At 63.1% G+C, this 20492-nt stretch overlaps 1 protein-coding gene across 1 annotated transcript in view; it reads left to right on the top strand.

Annotated features, from left to right (window-relative positions):
- The window catches only part of LOC144947883 (AT-rich interactive domain-containing protein 1B-like), a 114807-nt gene that overhangs the window by 52107 nt on the left and 42208 nt on the right, over positions 1 to 20492 (top strand). Inside the window, 5 exon segments of the mRNA XM_078877261.1 lie at positions 8915 to 9362; positions 13521 to 13763; positions 17676 to 17858; positions 18543 to 19068; positions 20027 to 20167. Of these exon segments, the coding sequence (XP_078733387.1) occupies positions 8915 to 9362; positions 13521 to 13763; positions 17676 to 17858; positions 18543 to 19068; positions 20027 to 20167 (1541 nt within the window).

The following is a 20492-nucleotide window of genomic DNA, read 5'->3' as shown; positions in this document are numbered from 1 at the left end:
CCTAGGGGAGGCCCAGGACCATTTCCGATAATTGTCACTGATGGTGGCGGTGACCGACCCACACACGCACACACAAGGTCGGTGCCAAGTCCAATCCACACACACACACAGTGACACACCTACCCACACACGCACACAGTGACACACAGTGACACACCTACCCACACACATAAATTGGGGAGGGGGTAGTGGGGGGGGGGCGCTGGGTGATGAGGCTTTGTGCCCCCCCCCCTTCCGCCGCCCCCCACGCTGCACCTCTCGCCTACACGGAGCCCCCCCCCCCCTCTCCACTACAACCAGACTCGCGGAGACCCCAGGTGCAGAGCGACGCACGCGCGCGCACGCTGCACCTGAGACCTGTGGGCAGGGCACCCACGGGAGGAGGTGGACGCGTTCTGCAGGGAGCGTCTTCCAGACGGTCCACGGGGGGGGGGAGGAGATGGGGTGGATGAGACGGGAGGAGCGTGGGGAGAAGGGGGGGAGTGAGCGCGAGAGATTCCCGTACACATGGAGAGAGGCCCGTAAAGTCGCCCTGCACCTCCGATGAGTACGGTTGGCTACGTACGGTGCAAAAGAAGTTCGGCGTGCGTACGTAGTGGCCCGCGAGAGGGAGGCACGTGGTTGCGTGGGGGGGGGTGGCGGGGGGAGTGCCGGGGGGAGACGGCAGCGAGATTGGAAGGAGCAAGGGGGGGGGGCCTCGTGGTTCTCGGGTGGCTCGGCACGTTTAGCCCGACGAGTACACCACACACGTGCACACACACACACACACACGTGCACACACACACACACGTGCACACACACACGTGCACACACACACGTGCACACACACGTGCACACACGTGCACACACACGTGCACACACGTACGTGTACACACACACGTGCACACACACACACACACGTGCACACACACACACACACGTGCACACACACGTGCACACACACACACACACACACGTGCACACACGTACGTGTACACACACACGTGCACACACACACGTGCACACACGTACGTGTACACACACACGTGCACACACACACACGTGCACACACGTACGTGTACACACACACGTGCACACACACGTGCACACGTGCACACACGTACGCACACGTGCACACACACACGCTTATGCACACGTACACACACACACACACGTACGCACACGTACGCACGTGCACACACACACACGTGCACACACGTACACACACACACACGTGCACACACACACACGTGCCCACACACACGTGCACACACACACGTGCGCACACACGCGCACGCACACGTACGCACACGTACACACACACGCACACACACGTGCGCACACACACGCTTGTGCACACACGTACACGCACGCACACGTGCACACACGCACACACACACACGCTCATGCACATACGCATACAAAGACTAAAATCCCCCGTTTAGCCTCAACAGACTGTTGGGGCCGCACACGCATACATACACTCACACCTACACACATACATAGACACACGTACACACACACACACGTACACACACACACACGCGTACACACACACTTACACACGCGTACACACACACACGCGCGTACACACACACGTACACACATACATAGACACACGTACACACACGCTTACACACACACACGCGTACACACACACACACACGCGTACACACACACACTTACACACACACGCTTACACACACACACGTACACACACACGCAAGGCTCCCTCGCTCCGCACCCCTCCACTCCCCAACATCAAGCGTGACTTTTCCCTCGTCGTACCCCCCCCATCCCCAATCACTCGTCGGGCGTGCAAGCTATGCAAATACCGCCGCCGTGCACCTCCCCATATACCCCCTGCCCCCCTTGCCTACCCCCCCCTCCCCCAAACACTGCCCCCCCCCCCCACCATCACTACCAAGCACGGCCGGCCAAATGAATCCCATGGCTGATTGATCGGTGCTGCGCTGGCTGCCTGCCTCCCATTGGCCGGGCGGCGCGGTTGCCGGGCAACGGGCTCCGTGATTGATTGGCCCAGCCCCGTGGAGGGGGGTGATTGGATGGTTGCCTGGCTACGCTTGCGCAAGGCTGCCCCGATCACTAACGCAGCGAGCCGCCACGGGGTTTTAAAAAAAAAAAATGGTTCTGTTCGCTCCATCCCCACTCTCCCGCGCGCTCCGCTCTCTCTCTCCCCGCCGTCTCTCTCCGTCTGCCGCCGTTCTTCTCGTCGTCGTCGTCGTCGTCCGATTTGTCTCGGCAGAGGCGACAGTTCCGGCTCGGACCTCTGCCGGCTTCCCCCACGCGTGCCGAGGAACCGGCTCCGAGTTGTGTTGGAGGACGCTCGCGGGTTCATCCGCGTCGTCGTCGTCGTCGTCGCGGCGACGGAGGAGGAGGAGGAGACACAAGCGGCACGAGCCGCACAAACACCCCCCGGGCCAGGCCAGCCCTGAGCTGCTTGCTTGCCCCCCACCGCCTGCAACTCCCCCCTCCTCCCTCCTCCCAGCCACCTGTGCCGTAAACTCTCTGCCCCACCCCTCCCCTGTTCAAGTCCACGCTCAAGATCGTTCTCTCTCTCTCTCTCCTCTGCCCATTACCGACTGCTTCTCGTGTAGAGAGAGACGTGGATTCACATAGGGACTCGTAGATTCATAAAGGGACTCGTGGAAGCACGGACCCATACACTTGCATTGAGACCCGTAGACTCGCATCAAGGCCACGGACTCGCATAGAGACTCATAGATTCAGAGACACGTAGGCTCACAAAGAGACGTATGACTGCATTCCTCTTTATTTTAAACAACTAAGCCCAACGTGTCTGTAAAGTGTCTCGAAATGCGGTCTCACACAGAGACGCATAGACTCGCGTAGGCATTAATTGACTCGCATTGAGTTCCATAGACCAACATAGAGACCCATAGGCTCTCTCAGACCTAAGGACCCACGTAGAGACTCATAGACTAACATAGACCACATAGACTCTCTCAGAGACTTACTGACCCACGCAGAGACCCATAGAGCAACATAGAGACCCAAAGACTCTCAGAGACCTACTGACCCACGCAGAGACCCATAGACCAACATAGAGACCCATAGACCAATATAGAGACCCAAAGACTCTCTCAGAGACCTACTGACCCACGTCGAGACCCATAGACCAACATAGAGACCCATAGACCAACATCGAGACCCATGGACTCTCTCAGAGACCTATTGACCCACGCAGAGACCCATAGACCAACATAGAGACCCATAGACCAACATCGAGACCCATGGACTCTCTCAGAGACCTATTGACCCACGCAGAGACCCATAGACCAACATAGAGACCCATAGACCAATATAGAGACCCAAAGACTCTCTCAGAGACCTACTGACCCACGTCGAGACCCATAGACCAACATAGAGACCCATAGACCAACATCGAGACCCATGGACTCTCTCAGAGACCTATTGACCCACGCAGAGACCCATAGACCAACATAGAGACCCATAGACCAACATAGAGACCCAAAGACCAACATCGAGACCTATCGACTCTCTCAGAGACCGACTGACCCACGTAGAGGCCCGTGACCGACTGCCTCCGTAAACAAAGCGCCGTGCCCCCTGTTGCCTGCGCACGTTCTCGCGGTGCGGGCAAGCATGGCGGCCGTACCGCTGTGCGACCTCCTCGTCCCGTGGAGCTCCACTCCATCGCTTCGTCTGTTCGGTCCGATCCTCGCTCCCGTGACACTCGCGTGGATGCACGCGTGGACGCACGCGTGGACGCACGCGTGGACGCACGCGTGGACGCACGCGTGGATGCACGCGTGGACGCACGCGTGGACGCACGCGTGGACGCACGCGAGTGTCGGAGAGAGTCGATCCCGCGTCACGACGTTGTGGCGCGCAAGCGCGTGGCCCGGATGGCGCCCGCGAGCGGCAGCGACGGTCGGCAGAGGTCGCAAACGGGTTTTGATTCCTTACCCGTACCCGTACCCGGCCGCACCAGGGTCGCAAACGGGTACCCAGCCGGGTACGGGTAGCCGGGTATCGGGTAGGGTACGGGTATCGGATACCCGGTTGCGACCTCTGACGGTCGGCCACGCGGTCGCCCGCGTGGCTTTGTGCCGCACAGGGACAGCTGCCGCTTGGGGTCCCCCCCCCCCCTTCACCTACCTCAACCCCCCCCCACCCTCCCGAGGCTATGAACACAACTGCGGCGCGAGACGTTTTGTGACATAACGGGCGCGGCATAAATTCGAGCGCCATTATCGTCGCCGTGATTACGAGCAATATGCTAATGGAACGTCGAGGGTGAATGGAGCTGGCGAAAACAATACAAACGAGATGGGAAAACGAAACGGACGGAAATTAATGGCTTTGTGGACGCTGAAGCGCGACGTCCAGATGGAATCGCTGTTCGGGAGGGGAGGGGGGGGTAGGAGTGGGGGAGGGGAGAGGGGAGGAGGAGGTGGTGGTGGTGGAGTGGCGGCTGGCGGAGTGTCGAGTTGACTCTGACGCGGTGAGAACTCAGGAGGAGGCTGGGGCGAGTGACGTCCTTCACCGCCGCGTGTGTCCACCTGGGTCACCACTCAGGCCCACCAACACCTCCGCCTCCACACCGCCCAGACGAAGGCAGGGGCTGATGAAGGGCACGAGGCAGGATGACGGCAAGACGGTCTAAACTACATTAAACAATTTTATTTGAAATGATCGCTCAACGAAGCGGTTTATCACGTGGATATTTGTAGCAGCCAAATGCCCTAAAACGCACGTCGATTCTAAGTATGGAGGGAAAAACCGGAGGACCCGGAGAAAAATGCACGTGAACGCAGGGAGAGAGACACGCAAACTCCAAATATACAGCAGCAGCAGACGTCAGAGTGGGGATCGAAACCCACGACCTCCTGTACACCAGGCGAGGTTGTTAACATCTCGCTGCCACGTACGGATAGCAGCACGCGTGCCGCCGCTCCCAGGGGGTGGGGGGGCGAGGAGAGGTGGGGGGGTGGGGGGGCGGTTTGTGACCCCTTGCGACACGGCGGCGACGGCCGTGTGTGCGTGCGTGTGTGTGCGTGCGTGTGTGCGTGTGTGTGCGTGCGTGTGTGTGCGTGCGTGTGTGTGCGTGCGTGTGTGCGTGTGTGCGGACGCCGAGTCCATTAAGGGCCGGAGCCTCCGGGCCGCAGCTCCGCTAACGAGGCGCTCGTTAAGCGCGCTTGCGCCCGTTTGTTTAACGGCGCAGCGCGACTCCCTGCGATCGCACGCGGCGCCTCCGCGCACCCTGCCCGCCTCCCACCCCTGCTCCCCCCCCCCCGCCGCCACCCCCCGCCGCCGCCACCCCCTCCCTCCCTCTCTCCCCCGGTCTCCCCTCGTTCCGTGCGCCCCCAACCCCGATCGTAATCCGGCGTGCGGCTGCCACGCTGTGTCGTTAATCGCCGTGGCGACAGGCCCGGGCGCGCCGGGAGGGCGGGGGGTAGCGCAGGGAGCGGAGCGCTGGCAGGGTGACCCCCACGTGCCGCCGTGGGGCCCGCCAGCGCGGTGCCCCGCCAGCCGGTGCCGCGTCCGACTCCAACTGACGACGACCGGCGTGACGACAACGACACGGACGGCCCCGTCCGTCGTCGCCGTCGGCCACGGTCTGTCCGCTGCCAGACGGAGGCCTCTCCCGAGCCGCCCCGCCGTCTCTCGCGATCCTGCGACATTCGGATCCGGCTCCCGCACGGGGACCCGGCTTCGTCGCTCCATCTCCGCGGGAGAAGTTCCTCTCCACGCGTTCCATTCCTCGCCTGCTGCTCCGTTGTTAGTCTTGACCGCCGGCCTTTTGCCGCCCCCCCCCCCCCTCTCGCGGCCGTGGCGCGTCCTGCCGGGGCAACGCTGTGCCACGCATTTGTGTGTGCGGCGAGCAGCAGCGTAGCGGTCGTTGTGCAGGTGCAAGCACACCGACTGCTACGGGCCCAGCGAAACCCAGTTCCATTCCCGTTCAGCGTCCATCACAGTGAAGAATATTTGAAACGTGAGCACTGGGGAGACAAAGGCGGCCAGGCGTGTGGTGTTGGCTGCCCTTCATAGGTACACACTAACAGCACTTGCCCCAACAGTCTGTTAAGGCTATATGGAGGATCTTTGTGTGCGCGTGCGTGCGTGCGCGTGCGTGCGTGTGGGTTTTCCGCTTGGTGGTATTTCGTGTCAGGCCTCCCAGAGGCTGTTAACGATCCTGGTAATTGCTGTGACAAACGGCCACATGGAATGGCTTGTCGCAATTAGCGTATTGACCCCAGTGTCGGGTCACGGGGGCAGTGCGGCGAGGGGTCGGCAGGTCCTGGCCTGCCAGGGCCCCGGTCGGCCACATTCCCACCCCCGCCCCCCACCCCCGAGGGAGCCGGCCACCTTGCGAGACCGAGTTTTTTCGAGGCCCTTTGCCCCATCCCAAATGCGTCGCCTGACCTCGCAAAGCCCACGGCGGCTTCTGATCCTCCCTCGTACGGCGGCGGCGGCTGCTGCTGCTGATGTAAAGAGCAACAGCTGTAACGTCACATCGAGGAGACTGATGAGCCAGATAATTGCATCGGGAGTAGCGGAGTGGTGGTTCATCATCATCATCGCTGTGATGATACCCCCTCCTTCGGATTTGTGAATCCGATTGTCAGCTGACTGCATTATCGATAATTCCTAGATGTGCCTGGTGAAGGCCAGGGGGGTGGGGTGGCTTCCACCACTGGCGTAAGGCCGAGGCAAAGCCCTGTGTGTGTGTGTGTTGAACTTCTTTCGCACCGTACGTAGCCAACCGTGCTAATCGGGCTGCTCGTGCGTGCGCCGTGTAAGGGACACCGCCGCCCATGCAGCCCTGACCGTAGCACCCACAATGTGGCCACCGTGGGTGATTGGACGCGTGGGTACCGCGTGGGTACCGCGTGGGTACCGCGTGGGTACCGCGTGGGTACCGCGCGGGTACCGCGCGGGTACCGCGCGGGTACCATGATCTCAGGGCTGCCGCGACGTTGAACCCCCCCCCCTCCCCGCCCCCCGTTGCTGTGCTGGCGTCTCCGTGCCAGCTCGCGTTCCAGAACCGGAATCTTTTTTCGGACTGTAGAAATCCGATGAGCTATGAAGCTCTTCTTCACATTGCCAGGAGCGTTCTTGCCGTCCACCCTCCTGTACCGTCGATGTTTCCCGCGCTGACTCGGCCGCGTGCTCCGCGCCCCCCCCCCCCCCCCCCAGCGCACGCAGAGTCCGTCTGTGCATCCTCGAACGACGATGCGGACGGAGCCTTTGGCTGTTTGGTGCTCGGCACGGCCACGCCTGGCGCGCACGTGCTTTGCGAGCACGTGCTTTGCGAGCACGTGCTTTGCGAGCACGTGCTTTGCGAGCACGTGCTTTGCGAGCACGTGCTTTGCGAGCACGTGCTTTGCGAGCACGTGCTTTGCGAGCACGTGCTTTGCGAGCACGTGAGCGAGAGGAGGTGGGTAGGGGAGGCTGTCTGCAGAAGCACAACATGGCTGCTGAGTGGAGGGCAGCCGTGTGGCGATGCGGACGGGAGGAGGCTGCCTCCCGGTGCACGCAGGGCCTCACGCGGGGCCTCACGCGGGGCCTCACGCGGGGCCTCACGCGGGGCCTCACGCGGGGCCTCACGCGGGGCCTCACGCGGGGCCTCACGCGGGGCCTCACGCGGGGCCTCACGCGGGGCCTCACGCGGGGCCTCACGCGGGGCCTCACGCGGGGCCTCACGCTGGGCCGCACGTGGGCCCCGCCGGTCGTTCGGAGTGCCGCTCGGCAGCGCGCGTGGCGCCGTTCCCCCCCCCCCCCCCCACCGAGCGTCGCCCGACCCACGCAGCTCCCAAACATCGCCATCTGATGGCGGAGCCGGGAGACTGCACGGCGGAGCAACGGGAGACGGTGCCGTCCGCTGGCGTCTGGGGCAGTCGTTGCCGGTCGGGGAGGGGGGGACACGTGGGGGCGGGGGGCGAGTCCCAGAATAAGTGAGCGCTGGGAATGAAAAGCATGCAAAGGTCTGAGAAGCCACGTAGTGCACAGAGCCAGTTTAGTCCCCTCCATTCAATCAGCAGACAAAATATAAACCAGCACCAGAGATTCCGTTGTAAGCGATGGAGCCAATCAGTTGCTTTGTTGGAGAGTTAGGGAATTGCAGATCCGCTAACTCACTCATCCACTCACTCACCTACCCACTGTCTCAGCCACCCACTCACCCACCCACTCGCGGAACCACGTACCCACTCGCCCACCCACGCACCCACTCGCCCACCCACCTACTCACCCACCCATGCACCCACCCACCCCCCACCACCAGTGCAAGGCTACATGGTCCACAGTTTGGAGTTGCTAGCCATGGTCGCGCACAGGAGAGAGCGAGAGAGATAGAGGCAGTCTCTGATACTCCACTCGTGCATCACCACGTCGTCAGCGGGCTGTGCCCACCCAGTAGATCGCCACCCCCCGTGTGGCACAAGGTGGCACACGGCAGCACGGAACGTTGTGGCCTCTCCTGCCAGGGCGACCCAATCGCAGTGTGTACTTGTGCGTGCGTTACAAACGTTTAATCACGCGCGTGTACGAAGGTCTACATGGGGTCGGTGTTCCTGTTTATTTGTGTGTGTGTGTGGGGAGCGGCGGTGCGGCGGTGAGCACGTAACGCTACGAACCCGGCGACCCATGTTCGATTCCTGCTCACGGCCACAAACACCGGTGACGGTTAACTGAACCGATCCTGGGCCTCGCCGAGGTCGACTCGGCCTCAAACGAGTACCTGGTGTGGTGCGTAAACATCGCCACTCGGGAGACAAAGGCGTGGGGCTGGCCACCCACCCTCTCGTGTGCGGTGCCGGAATCCATAGGCGCTCGCCAACAGCACTTGTCCCAACAGTGTTAAAGTTGTCGTTGTGTGTGTGTCTCCAAATCTTCACATCTCTGCGTGTGTCTCTTGTGCCTGCAGGATCTGTCCGGGGCGATCGACGACCTCCCCACGGGCGGCGACGGCCTGCAGGGCGCCGCCGACTCGCTGCAGGGCGGCGGCGGCGCCGGCGCGGGCGGCACCGGTCCCGCCGGCGTGGGCGGGGGCGGCCCCCCGGGGTCGGGCCCCGGCTCGGCGGGAGCCTCCGCTGGCGGGCCGACCTCCTCCTCCTCCGCCGCGGCCGCGGCCGGGTCGGCGGCGGCGTCGGCGGCCGGCGGGGACGGTCCCGGCGGCGGCAGCAGCGGGCAGGCGAGCGGCCCCGGCTCGGTGGCGTCCGGCAGCCAGGGGGAGGCGAGCAACCCGGCGCAGTCGCCCTTCTCGCCGCACGCCTCCCCGCACCTGTCGGGCGTGAGCGGGCCCTCGCCCTCGCCCGCCGGCTCTCCGGCCAGCGTGAGCCAGCCTCGCTCCGGGCCGCTGTCACCCGCCACAGGTGCGCCCCGGGGGGGGGGGTGGGGGGGGATGGGGTGGGTGCCGCCGGCCTGGGGGGTGGGCGTGGCGAAGGGGCGGGGTTAATGGGGCGAGGGGCGGGGCTACGTTGAAGATCGAACCCGTGTCTGTAGGAGGGACCGCTGCCCTCGCTATTTACGCGAGACCACGGGTCCCGGCACGGCAGTGGAAACATTGGGACGAGTTTCTCCCAGTTTTCCCTCTGTCCACCCGGCGGCACAAACGGGTTCGGCGCAGTTCGGTCGATCGGCAGGTCGCGTCTGCTGGGGTGACGTGTGGGTACGCCCCCACCCCTTCCAACATCTGGTGAGCTTGGAAGAGGAGGCCAACTGCCTCTATGGCTCTCTGCTCGAGTTAAGGCCCTTCGAGTGAGAAATTGCAGAAGGGAGTTGCGTGAGTGAGCAGCATTTGCAGGGCTGCGCCTTCTTTATCTTTTAAATAAATAACCTGATCTGTCCGTGTGGGGCCACTCTGCCACGCGTAGCAACCAGCCAGAGACCTGTGGTTGTAGCGGTGTTGAGTAGCGCTGTTGAGTGGTGGTGGTGGTGGTGTTGAGTAGCGGTGTGAGTGGTGGTTGTTGCTGAGTCGTGGTGTGAGTGGTGGTTGTGTTGAGTCGTGGTGTGAGTGGTGGTGGTGTTGAGTAGTGGTGGTGGTGGTGGTGGCGTTGAGTAGCGGTGTGAGTGGTGGTTGTTGCTGAGTCGTGGTGTGAGTGGTAGTTGTGTTGAGTCGTGGTGTGAGTGGTGGTGGTGTTGAGTAGCGGTGGTGGTGGTGGTGGTGTTGAGTAGCGGTGTGAGTGGTGGTTGTTGCTGAGTCGTGGTGTGAGTGGTGGTGGTGTGAGTGGTGGTTGTTGCTGAGTCGTGGTGTGAGTGGTGGTTGTTGCTGAGTCGTGGTGTGAGTGGCGGTGGTGTTGAGTAGCGGTGGTGGTGGTCATGTGACGCAGTTTCGCATGGATCACCACTCGCCGGGCTGCCCTTGGCGCGCGGTCGGCCCTCTGATGCCGGCGTTGTTAAATTGTTGGGAGAGCTGCCAATCAAAATGATTTCCCTTCGAAAGACACCGTCGCTACCCCCCCCCCACGGTGCGGGGCGGGGTGATGCCCCCGTGATTACACCATCATCCCTCCTCTCCTCCTGGCTCTCTCGTTTGTTTTCTTCCTCCTCCTCCTCCTCCGCCCCCCTCCCCTCTCCCCTTCTCTCCTCGTGGTTATTAAACATCGCGTGCCCATATGTTTCCTTGGCTAGTTGAGCCTGGGAACACACCGACGCGGGCGGGGAGATTTGGCAGACCTCCTCAATTCCCCGAGAGGAGGAGTGAGGAGTGGGGGGCGGCGGGGGGGAGAGGGCTCTTCTTATGATTGGGGGGGGGGGTGGGGTTGGGCGAACAGCTGATTTTAATTGGGTGGAATTCGAGCGTTGGCACACGCTGCGACGATGAAACGGCGGCGGCGGCTGTCTGCGTGACGTCCCAGGCGTTCGCTCCGAGGGCGGTTCGTGTTTACGTGCCGCCCGCCCGCCCGCCCGTGTTTCTGTGAATGAACCTGGCTGCGTGTTAACCCCGCTGTCCCCGTGCCAGCCGATAAATCCTGGACGGCCCCTTTTGGCAGCGACGAGTGGCGGGCGCGGAGGCTAATTAAAGAGGCTTTGGCCGGAGCCTTCGGCAGCCGGAGCCTTCGGCAGCCGGAGCCTTCGGCTGCCGGAGCCTTCGGCAGCCGGAGCCTTCGGCAGCCGGAGCCTTCGGCAGCCGGAGCCTTCGGCAGCCGGAGCCTTCGGCAGCCGGAGCCTTCGGCAGCCGGAGCCTTCGGCAGCCGGAGCCTTCGGCAGCCGGAGCCTTCGGCAGCCGGAGCCTTCGGCAGCCGGGGCCGCGGGGAGGGTGCGGCTCGGCACGGGCCGTGGGCCGCTCGGGGCCCACGGTGCGCACACCCCCCCACCCACCCCCCGTCACCGCCCATCACTCACTTAATCAGTGTCTTATTTGAGCAGGTGAGAACCCATCGAGATTCATTATCTCTTCTGCAAAGGGTTCCCCAGGCGACCGTGCTTTATTTAGAGCAATTATATATATATGTAAGATAAAATAAATATGACGTTTAGCAGTTTTCCACTTTGGCATTTGCGCGGCGACCCCGTTGTGGGTTCCAGAACGTCACGCCCCAGCGAGCCGCGCTCACGCATCTGCGTAGGCCAACGAGAGGAGGGCCCGGATTTTATTTTCCAGCGGGCTCGTGTATATTGCACACGGGCAGCGGTGGCCAAAATCCAGGGAGTGTCACGTTCGTACCCGGCGAGTCTTCGCGGAGACCCGCAGACTCGCACTGAGACCTGCAGACTCGCACAGAGACTCGCACGGAGACCCGCAGACTCGCACTGAGACCCGCAGACTCGCACTGAGACCCGCAGACTCGCACAGAGACTCGCACGGAGACCCACAGACTCGCACGGAGACACAGAGACTCGCACAGAGACCCGCAGACTCGCACAGAGACTCGCACGGAGACCCACAGACTCGCACGGAAACCCACAGACTCGCACAGATACCCGCAGTCTCGCACAGAGACTCGCACGGAGACCCGCAGACTCGCACGGAGACCCACAGACTCGCACGGAGACTCGCAGACTCGCACGGAGACCCGCAGACTCGCACGGAGACCCACAGACTTGCACTGAGACCCACAGACTCGCACAGAGACTCGCACTGAGAACCACAGACTTGCACGGAGACTCGCAGACTCGCACGGAGACCCACAGACTTGCACGGAGACTCGCAGACTCGCACGGAGACCCACAGACTTGCACGGAGACCCGCAGACTCGCACGGAGACCCACAGACTTGCACGGAGACCCGCAGACTCGCACGGAGACCCGCAGACTCGCACGGAGACCCGCAGACTCGCACGGAGACCCGCAGACTCGCACGGAGACCCACAGACTTGCACGGAGACCCGCAGACTCGCACGGAGACCCACAGACTTGCACGGAGACTCGCAGACTCGCACGGAGACCCGCAGACTCGCACGGAGACCCGCAGACTCGCACTGAGACCCGCAGACTCGCACGGAGACCCACAGACTCACACGGAGACCCGCACGGAGACCCACAGACTTGCACTGAGACCCGCAGACTCGCACTGAGACCCACAGACTCACACGGAGACTCGCACGGAGACCCGCAAGGAGACCCGCAGACTCGCACGGAGACCCGCAGACTCGCACAGAGACCCGCAGACTCGCACAGAGACCCGCAGACTCACACGGAGACTCGCACGGAGACCCGCAAGGAGACCCGCAGACTCGCACAGAGACTCGCACGGAGACCCACAGACTCGCACGGAGACCCGCAGACTTGCACAGAGACCCGCAGACTCACACGGAGACTCGCACAGAGACTCGCACGGAGACCCGCAAGGAGACCCGCAGACTCGCACAGAGACTCGCACGGAGACCCACAGACTCGCACGGAGACCCGCAGACTTGCACAGAGACCCGCAGACTCACACGGAGACTCGCACAGAGACTCGCACGGAGACCCGCAAGGAGACCCGCAGACTCGCACAGAGACTCGCACGGAGACCCACAGACTCGCACGGAGACCCGCAGACTTGCACAGAGACCCGCAGACTCACACGGAGACTCGCACGGAGACCCGCAAGGAGACCCGCAGACTCGCACGGAGACCCGCAGACTTGCACAGAGACCCGCAGACTCACACGGAGACTCGCACAGAGACTCGCACGGAGACCCACAGACTCGCACGGAGACCCGCAGACTTGCACAGAGACCCGCAGACTCACACGGAGACTCGCACGGAGACCCGCAAGGAGACCCGCAGACTCGCACGGAGACCCGCAGACTTGGACAGAGACCCGCAGACTCACACGGAGACTCGCACAGAGACTCGCACGGAGACCCACAGACTCGCACGGAGACCCGCAGACTTGCACAGAGACCCGCAGACTCACACGGAGACTCACACGGAGACCCGCAAGGAGACCCGCAGACTCGCACAGAGACTCGCACGGAGACCCCGCGGCGTGAAGCAGGGCGGCCCAACGCGGCGTCATTGCTGTGACGCGGTGAGCGTCGCGGTTGACACCAACTCCTCGCCGCCCCCCTCCTCTGCCCTTTGACCCCCCCCTCCCCCCACAGGTAACCAGATGCCGCCGCGGCCCCCCAGCAGCCAGCCGGCGTCGCCCATGCCGCAGGAGAGAGGTGCGTTGGCGCTGCGCTCTCACTCACCACCGCCGCTCAACGGGGGGGTCACGGGGCCCCCCGCTAGCGCCGGGGGGGCGGCGCGCGGGACCCAGCGCCAGGGGCCCCTAGAGCGGGCGCGCGGCGACAGGAAAGGAAGGGGGAAACCTAAGGGGGGCCTGGCCCCGTTCGCTGACGAACGTGAGTGTGAGCGACGCGAAGCCCTGCCTGCGTGTGTGAGACGTGGCGGTGACTGCGTGTTTGAATCGTGGGGGTGACTGCGTGTGTGACGTGGAGGTGCCTTCGTGTGTGAATCGTGGCGGTGACTGCGTGTGTGACGTGGAGGTGACTGCGTGTGTGACGTGGAGGTGACTGCGTGTGTGACGTGGAGGTGACTGCGTGTGTGACGTGGAGGTGACTGCGTGTGTGACGTGGAGGTGACTGCGTGTGTGACGTGGAGGTGACTGCGTGTGAATCGTGGCGGTACCTGCGTGTGTGACGTGGAGGTGCCTGCGTGTGTGACGTGGAGGTCACTGCGTGTGTGACGTGGAGGTGACTGCGTGTGTGACGTGGAGGTGACTGCGTGTGTGACGTGGAGGTGACTGCGTGTGTGACGTGGAGGTGACTGCGTGTGTGACGTGGAGGTGACTGCGTGTGTGACGTGGAGGTGACTGCGTGTGTGACGTGGAGGTGCCTGCGTGTGTGACGTGGAGGTGACTGCGTGTGTGACGTGGAGGTCACTGCGTGTGTGACGTGGAGGTGACTGTGTGTGTGACTCGTGGCGGTGACTGCGTGTGTGACGTGGAGGTGACTGCGTGTGTGTGACGTGGAGGTGACTGCGTGTGTGTGACGTGGAGGTGACTGCGTGTGTGACGTGGAGGTGACTGCGTGTGTGACGTGGAGGTGACTGCGTGTGTGACGTGGAGGTGACTGCGTGTGTGACGTGGAGGTGACGGGGGGGTCACGGGGCCCCCCGCTAGCGCCGGGGGGGCGGCGCGCGGGACCCAGCGCCAGGGGCCCCTAGAGCGGGCGCGCGGCGACAGGAAAGGAAGGGGGAAATCTAAGGGGGGCCTGGCCCCGTTCGCTGACGAACGTGAGTGTGAGCGACGCGAAGCCCTGCCTGCGTGTGTGAGACGTGGCGGTGACTGCGTGTTTGAATCGTGGGGGTGACTGCGTGTGTGACGTGGAGGTGACTGCGTGTGTGACGTGGAGGTGCCTTCGTGTGTGAATCGTGGCGGTGACTGCGTGTGTGACGTGGAGGTGACTGCGTGTGTGACGTGGAGGTGACTGCGTGTGTGACGTGGAGGTGACTGCGTGTGTGACGTGGAGGTGACTGCGTGTGTGACGTGGAGGTGACTGCGTGTGTGACGTGGAGGTGACTGCGTGTGAATCGTGGCGGTACCTGCGTGTGTGACGTGGAGGTGCCTGCGTGTGTGACGTGGAGGTCACTGCGTGTGTGACGTGGAGGTGACTGCGTGTGTGACGTGGAGGTGACTGCGTGTGTGACGTGGAGGTGACTGCGTGTGTGACGTGGAGGTGACTGCGTGTGTGACGTGGAGGTGACTGCGTGTGTGACGTGGAGGTGACTGCGTGTGTGACGTGGAGGTGCCTGCGTGTGTGACGTGGAGGTGACTGCGTGTGTGACGTGGAGGTCACTGCGTGTGTGACGTGGAGGTGACTGTGTGTGTGACTCGTGGCGGTGACTGCGTGTGTGACGTGGAGGTGACTGCGTGTGTGTGACGTGGAGGTGACTGCGTGTGTGTGACGTGGAGGTGACTGCGTGTGTGACGTGGAGGTGACTGCGTGTGTGACGTGGAGGTGACTGCGTGTGTGACGTGGAGGTGACTGCGTGTGTGACGTGGAGGTGACTGCGTGTGTGTCGTGGAGGTGACTGCGTGTGTGACGTGGAGGTGCCTGCGTGTGTGACGTGGAGGTGACTGCGTGTGTGACGTGGAGGTGACTGCGTGTGTGACGTGGAGGTGACTGCGTGTGTGACGTGGAGGTGACTGCGTGTGTGACGTGGAGGTGACTGCGTGTGTGACGTGGAGGTGACTGCGTGTGTGACGTGGAGGTGACTGCGTGTGTGACGTGGAGGTGACTGCGTGTGTGACTCGTGGAGGTGACTGCGTGTGTGACGTGGAGGTGACTGCGTGTGTGACGTGGAGGTGACTGCGTGTGTGACTCGTGGAGGTGACTGCGTGTGTGATGTGGAGGTGACTGCGTGTGTGACGTGGAGGTGACTGCGTGTGTGACGTGGGGGTGACTGTGTGTGTGACGTGGAGGTGACTGCGTGTGTGACGTGGAGGTGACTGCGTGTGTGACGTGGAGGTGACTGCGTGTGTGACGTGGAGGTGACTGTGTGACGTGGAGTTGACTGCGTGTGTGACGTGGAGGTGACTGTGTGTGTGACGTGGAGGTGACTGCGTGTGTGACGTGGGGGTGACTGCGTGTGTGACGTGGGGGTGACTGCGTGTGTGACGTGGAGGTGACTGCGTGTGTGACGTGGAGGTGACTGCGTGTGTGACGTGGAGGTGACTGCGTGTGTGACGTGGAGGTGACTGCGTGTGTGTGACGTGGAGGTGACTGCGTGTGTGTGACGTGGAGGTGACTGCGTGTGTGAATCGTGGAGGTGACTGCGTGTGTGACGTGGAGGTGACTGCGTGTGTGACGTGGAGGTGACTGCGTGTGTGACGTGGAGGTGACTGCGTGTGTGACGTGGAGGTGACTGCGTGTGTGACGTGGAGGTGACTGTGTGACGTGGAGGTGACTGCGTGTGTGACGTGGGGGTGACTGCGTGTGTGTGACGTGGAGGTGACTGCGTGTGTGACGTGGAGGTGACTGCGTGTGTGACGTGGAGGTGACTGTGTGACGTGGAGGTGACTGCGTGTGTGTCGTGGGGGTGACTGCGTGTGTGTGACGTGGAGGTGACTGTGTGTGTGACGTGGAGGTGACTGCGTGTGTGACGTGGAGGTGACTGTGTGACGTGGAGGTGACTGCGTGTGTGACGTGGAGGTGACTGCATGTGTGACGTGGAGGTGACTGTGTGACGTGGAGGTGACTGCGTGTGTGACGTGGAGGTGACTGCGTGTGTGACGTGGAGGTGACTGTGTGACGTGGAGGTGACTGCGTGTGTGACGTGGAGGTGACTGCGTGTGTGAATCGTGGAGGTGACTGCGTGTGTGTGACGTGGAGGTGACTGCGTGTGTGTGACGTGGAGGTGACTGCGTGTGTGACGTGGAGGTGACTGCGTGTGTGACGTGGAGGTGACTGCGTGTGTGACGTGAAGGTGACTGCGTGTGTGACGTGGAGGTGACTGTGTGACGTGGAGGTGACTGCGTGTGTGTGACGTGGAGGTGACTGCGTGTGTGACGTGGAGGTGACTGCGTGTGTGTGACGTGGAGGTGACTGCGTGTGTGAATCGTGGACGTGTCTGTGCGTGTATTCTGGTCAGCTTGTATGAACACGTGGTTATACATGTGTGCACGTGTGCGTGTAAATGATTGTGTGTGCGTGAACGGCTGCGTGCGTGAGTGTTGATCGATGCGTGTGGGTGGAGTGTGTGTGTGTGTTCATGCATGTGTGTACATTATGCATGCGTCTGTTTACATTTGTGTTTATTTGTGTCATACGTGTGTGTGTTTGTGAATGCGTGTGTTGCTTCTTTCTCTATGTGTGTGCATGTGTGTTCCTCTGTGTGTGTGGCCTTGTGTCTTTGATGTGTGATCATGTGTGTCCATGTGTGTGTGTCTTGTGTTTGGGTGTGTTGGTCCTTGTTTGTGTGCGTGTACATGCCTGTATACGTGTCTGTATACCTGTGTGGCCGTGTCTGTATGTACATGTGTATTCATGTGTATATGTGCGTGCTGTACATGTGTGTGCATGTGTCCACGTCTATACTTGTCTGTATTACACACTTGTGTATACGTATGTGCATGTGTGTGCGTGTGTACACGTGTGTACACGTGTGTGCAAGTGTCCATGTGTGTCCGCACACGTGTCCATGTGTATCCATGCACATCCATGCACATGCACATGTGTGTGCGAGTGTCCACGCGTATCCGTGCGCGTGTCCACGCGTATCCGTGCGCGCGTGTCCCCGCTTGCCTGGCGCAGGCTTCGTGCAGCGCAACTCTCCGTTCGGGCCGCAGCAGCAGGGAGGCCCATCGGCCCTCTCGCCCCGGCCCTCCCCGGCCGGGCCCCAGATGCACGCGGCCGCCCTGGGGCCTTACCCGCCCTCCGGGGGCCCGGGGGGGTACCCTCCCCAGCCAGGGGGAGGCCTGTACGGACCGCAGCAAGGTGGGGCTGACGCAACGGGGCTGGGGGGCTGGGGGGCGGGAGGGAGGGGGGCATTTTTTTTCGGCGCAGGCCTCGGCGACACGCGGCGGCAAAACCGATGGGGGTTTCGGTGGCCGAGACGCCGCGCGGCGCCCAGGGTGCTCGCGCTCACGCCGTCCGGCGAGCCGAGTTCGATTCCTGCTTGCGGCCAACGCCGGTAACGATTATCCGAACCGGACCCGGGCCTCCCCTGGGTCGACTCGGCCTTAAATGAGTACCTATTGCAGTGTGTAAACATCAGCAGTGGGGAGACAGAGTCGGCCGAGAGCGGTGCTCGCCACAACCACTCCCTCGTGTGCCGTGCCGGCCTTAATAGGTGCTCGCTAGCAGGGCCTTCTCTGAACAGGCTGTTAAAGGCTAAAGGGGGATCTTTGCTTTCTGTCTGCCCATCTGTCTGTTATGGGGTGAGGGGGAGAGCACGGTAACTCCGTGAAACTCGAGTGCAAAGTTGAGTTGCCACTCAAACTTAGCCGAGAGACAGCCGGCTAAGTTGATCAAAACTGTTTCCTGAAACTTAAAAAAACAATGAAACAACAACCCGGCGCTCGAAGTTGCCTCTGGCGTGAGCGCCACGCAGGGGCCCGTTTCCTCCCCGCACCTCGTCGCCGACCTTGGCGTCGTCCATCGCTCTCTCCGCTCCCACAGGAAACTACCAGCGCCCGTCCGGCTACGGCAACATGCCCAACGCGGCGGCCTACGCCGGCACGGGCCCCGCCATGGGCATGGCCGGCAACAGCAGCATGCAGGCGTCGGGGCCCGCCCAGGCCTACGGCGGCATGGGAGCCATGGGCCGGGGCCCGCCCTCGGGCCTGCAGGGCCGGCCCTACAACCAGGCCATGGGCGGCCCCGCCAACAGCGTGCCCGGGCACGCCGGCCTCCCCTCCATGGTGCCAAACAGCGCCATGGGCGGCGGCGGCGGCGGCGGCCACGGCCACGGCCTGAGCAGCAACAGCATGGGGGGGGGCGGAGGAGGAGGAGGGGCGGGGACGCCGGGCCCGGGTCAAGGCCCCGGGGTCGTGGGCCAGGCGGGCGGCCTGCCCATGGCCGCCGGGGGCATCGCTCTGGGTCAGGGCAGCGTGGGGATGGGGCCTCCCTCGTCCGGCATCAACCGCAAGGCGCAGGAGGCGGCCGCAGCGGTCATGCAGGCGGCGGCCAACTCGACGCATACCAGGTAGCGGGGGCGGGGGGGGTGGGGGGGGCGGGGGGGGTGGGGGGGCGGGGGGTGGGGGGGCGGGGGGTGGGGGGGCGGGGGGCGGGGGGGCGGGGGGCGGGGGGGAGGGGGGGCGGGGGGTTGGGGGGCTGGGGGCCAGCTGCTGGGCCCTGCACGTGATGCGTGTCCTGAGGCTTGGTGAAGCCCGGCCTGGATGTCTGTCTTGTGTGTGCTCTGTGGAGGAGCTGCGCTACGAACCCCACGACCCCAATTCAATTCCCGCTCACGGCCAACACCGGTGACGATTATCTGGACCGGTCCTGGGCCTCGCGTAGGTCGACTCGGCCTCAAATGAGTGTGTAAACATCGCCATTGGGGAGACAAAGGCGGCCGGGCACGGTGTTGGCCATCCACCACCTCGTGTGCCGTTCCGGCCTTCATAGGTGCTCGCTAACGTAATTTCCTCCGACAGTCTGTTACAGGCTATACGGGGGGTCTTTGTCTTCGGTGTATCTGCCAATCATCTCAGATGATACCCGCGTTTGTCCCGTGTCCTCCTGCCAGCAGCGAGTCTTTCGCATTTTAAGCGACGGCCTCAAAGTGCATCTGGCCTGGCGCAAGCGCCGTGGTGACGTCACAGCCACTTAGTGGCCAATAGCGGCTTCTGCTGTTGTTGTTGTGGCGTGTGCGTGCGTGTTCGTGGGTGCGCGGGTGTGCGTGTGTCTGTGGGTGTGTGTGCGTGCGCTGCGTGCATGTGGGTCTGTGGGTGTGTGTGCGTGTTCGTGCGTGCTTCTGCGTGCGTGCTTCTGCGTGCGCGGGCGTGCGTGTGTGTCTGTGGGCGTGTGTGTGTGTCTGTGAGCGTGCGTGTGTGTCTGTGGGCGTGTGTGTCTGTGGGCGTGTGTGTCTGTGGGCGTGTGTGCGTGCGTCTGCGTGCTCGTGCGCGCTGACCGCCGGCGCCTCGCTCCCGTGTGACGCGCAGGGCGCAGTACAGCCGCCCTCAGCCGCAGAGCTACCCGGCCCAGCCCGGCCCCACCGTGCGGCCCATGTACCCGCCACAACACCCCAACTACGGCAACGCCCAGGCGCAGGCCGCCATGCTGCACCAGCACGAGCAGTACGGGTACGCGGCTCGGCTCTCACCGATCCGGGGGGCGGGTTGGGGGGGCAACGCGCACACGTGTACGCACGCACGGATACACGTGGACATGCGTACACACGTGTACGCACGCACGGATACACGTGGACATGCGTACACACGTGTACGCACGTACGGATACACGTGGACATGCGTACACACGTGTACGCACGCACGGATACACGTGGACATGCGCCGGTAACCGATTCCGGTGGCCGGTTCCGGCGTAACGCGAGTCGTGAACGCGCGCTGACTGGGCACGCACGGCAGACGTGCAGGTCCTGGGGCCACCGCCACGTGGTTCCTGCGT

The sequence above is a fragment of the Lampetra fluviatilis genome, chromosome 47 (assembly GCF_964198595.1).
Source record: "Lampetra fluviatilis chromosome 47, kcLamFluv1.1, whole genome shotgun sequence".
Taxonomy (NCBI): Eukaryota; Metazoa; Chordata; class Hyperoartia; order Petromyzontiformes; family Petromyzontidae; genus Lampetra; species Lampetra fluviatilis.
The sequence above is the reverse complement of the archived record's forward strand: the minus strand, read 5'-3'. Positions and strand labels throughout refer to the sequence as shown.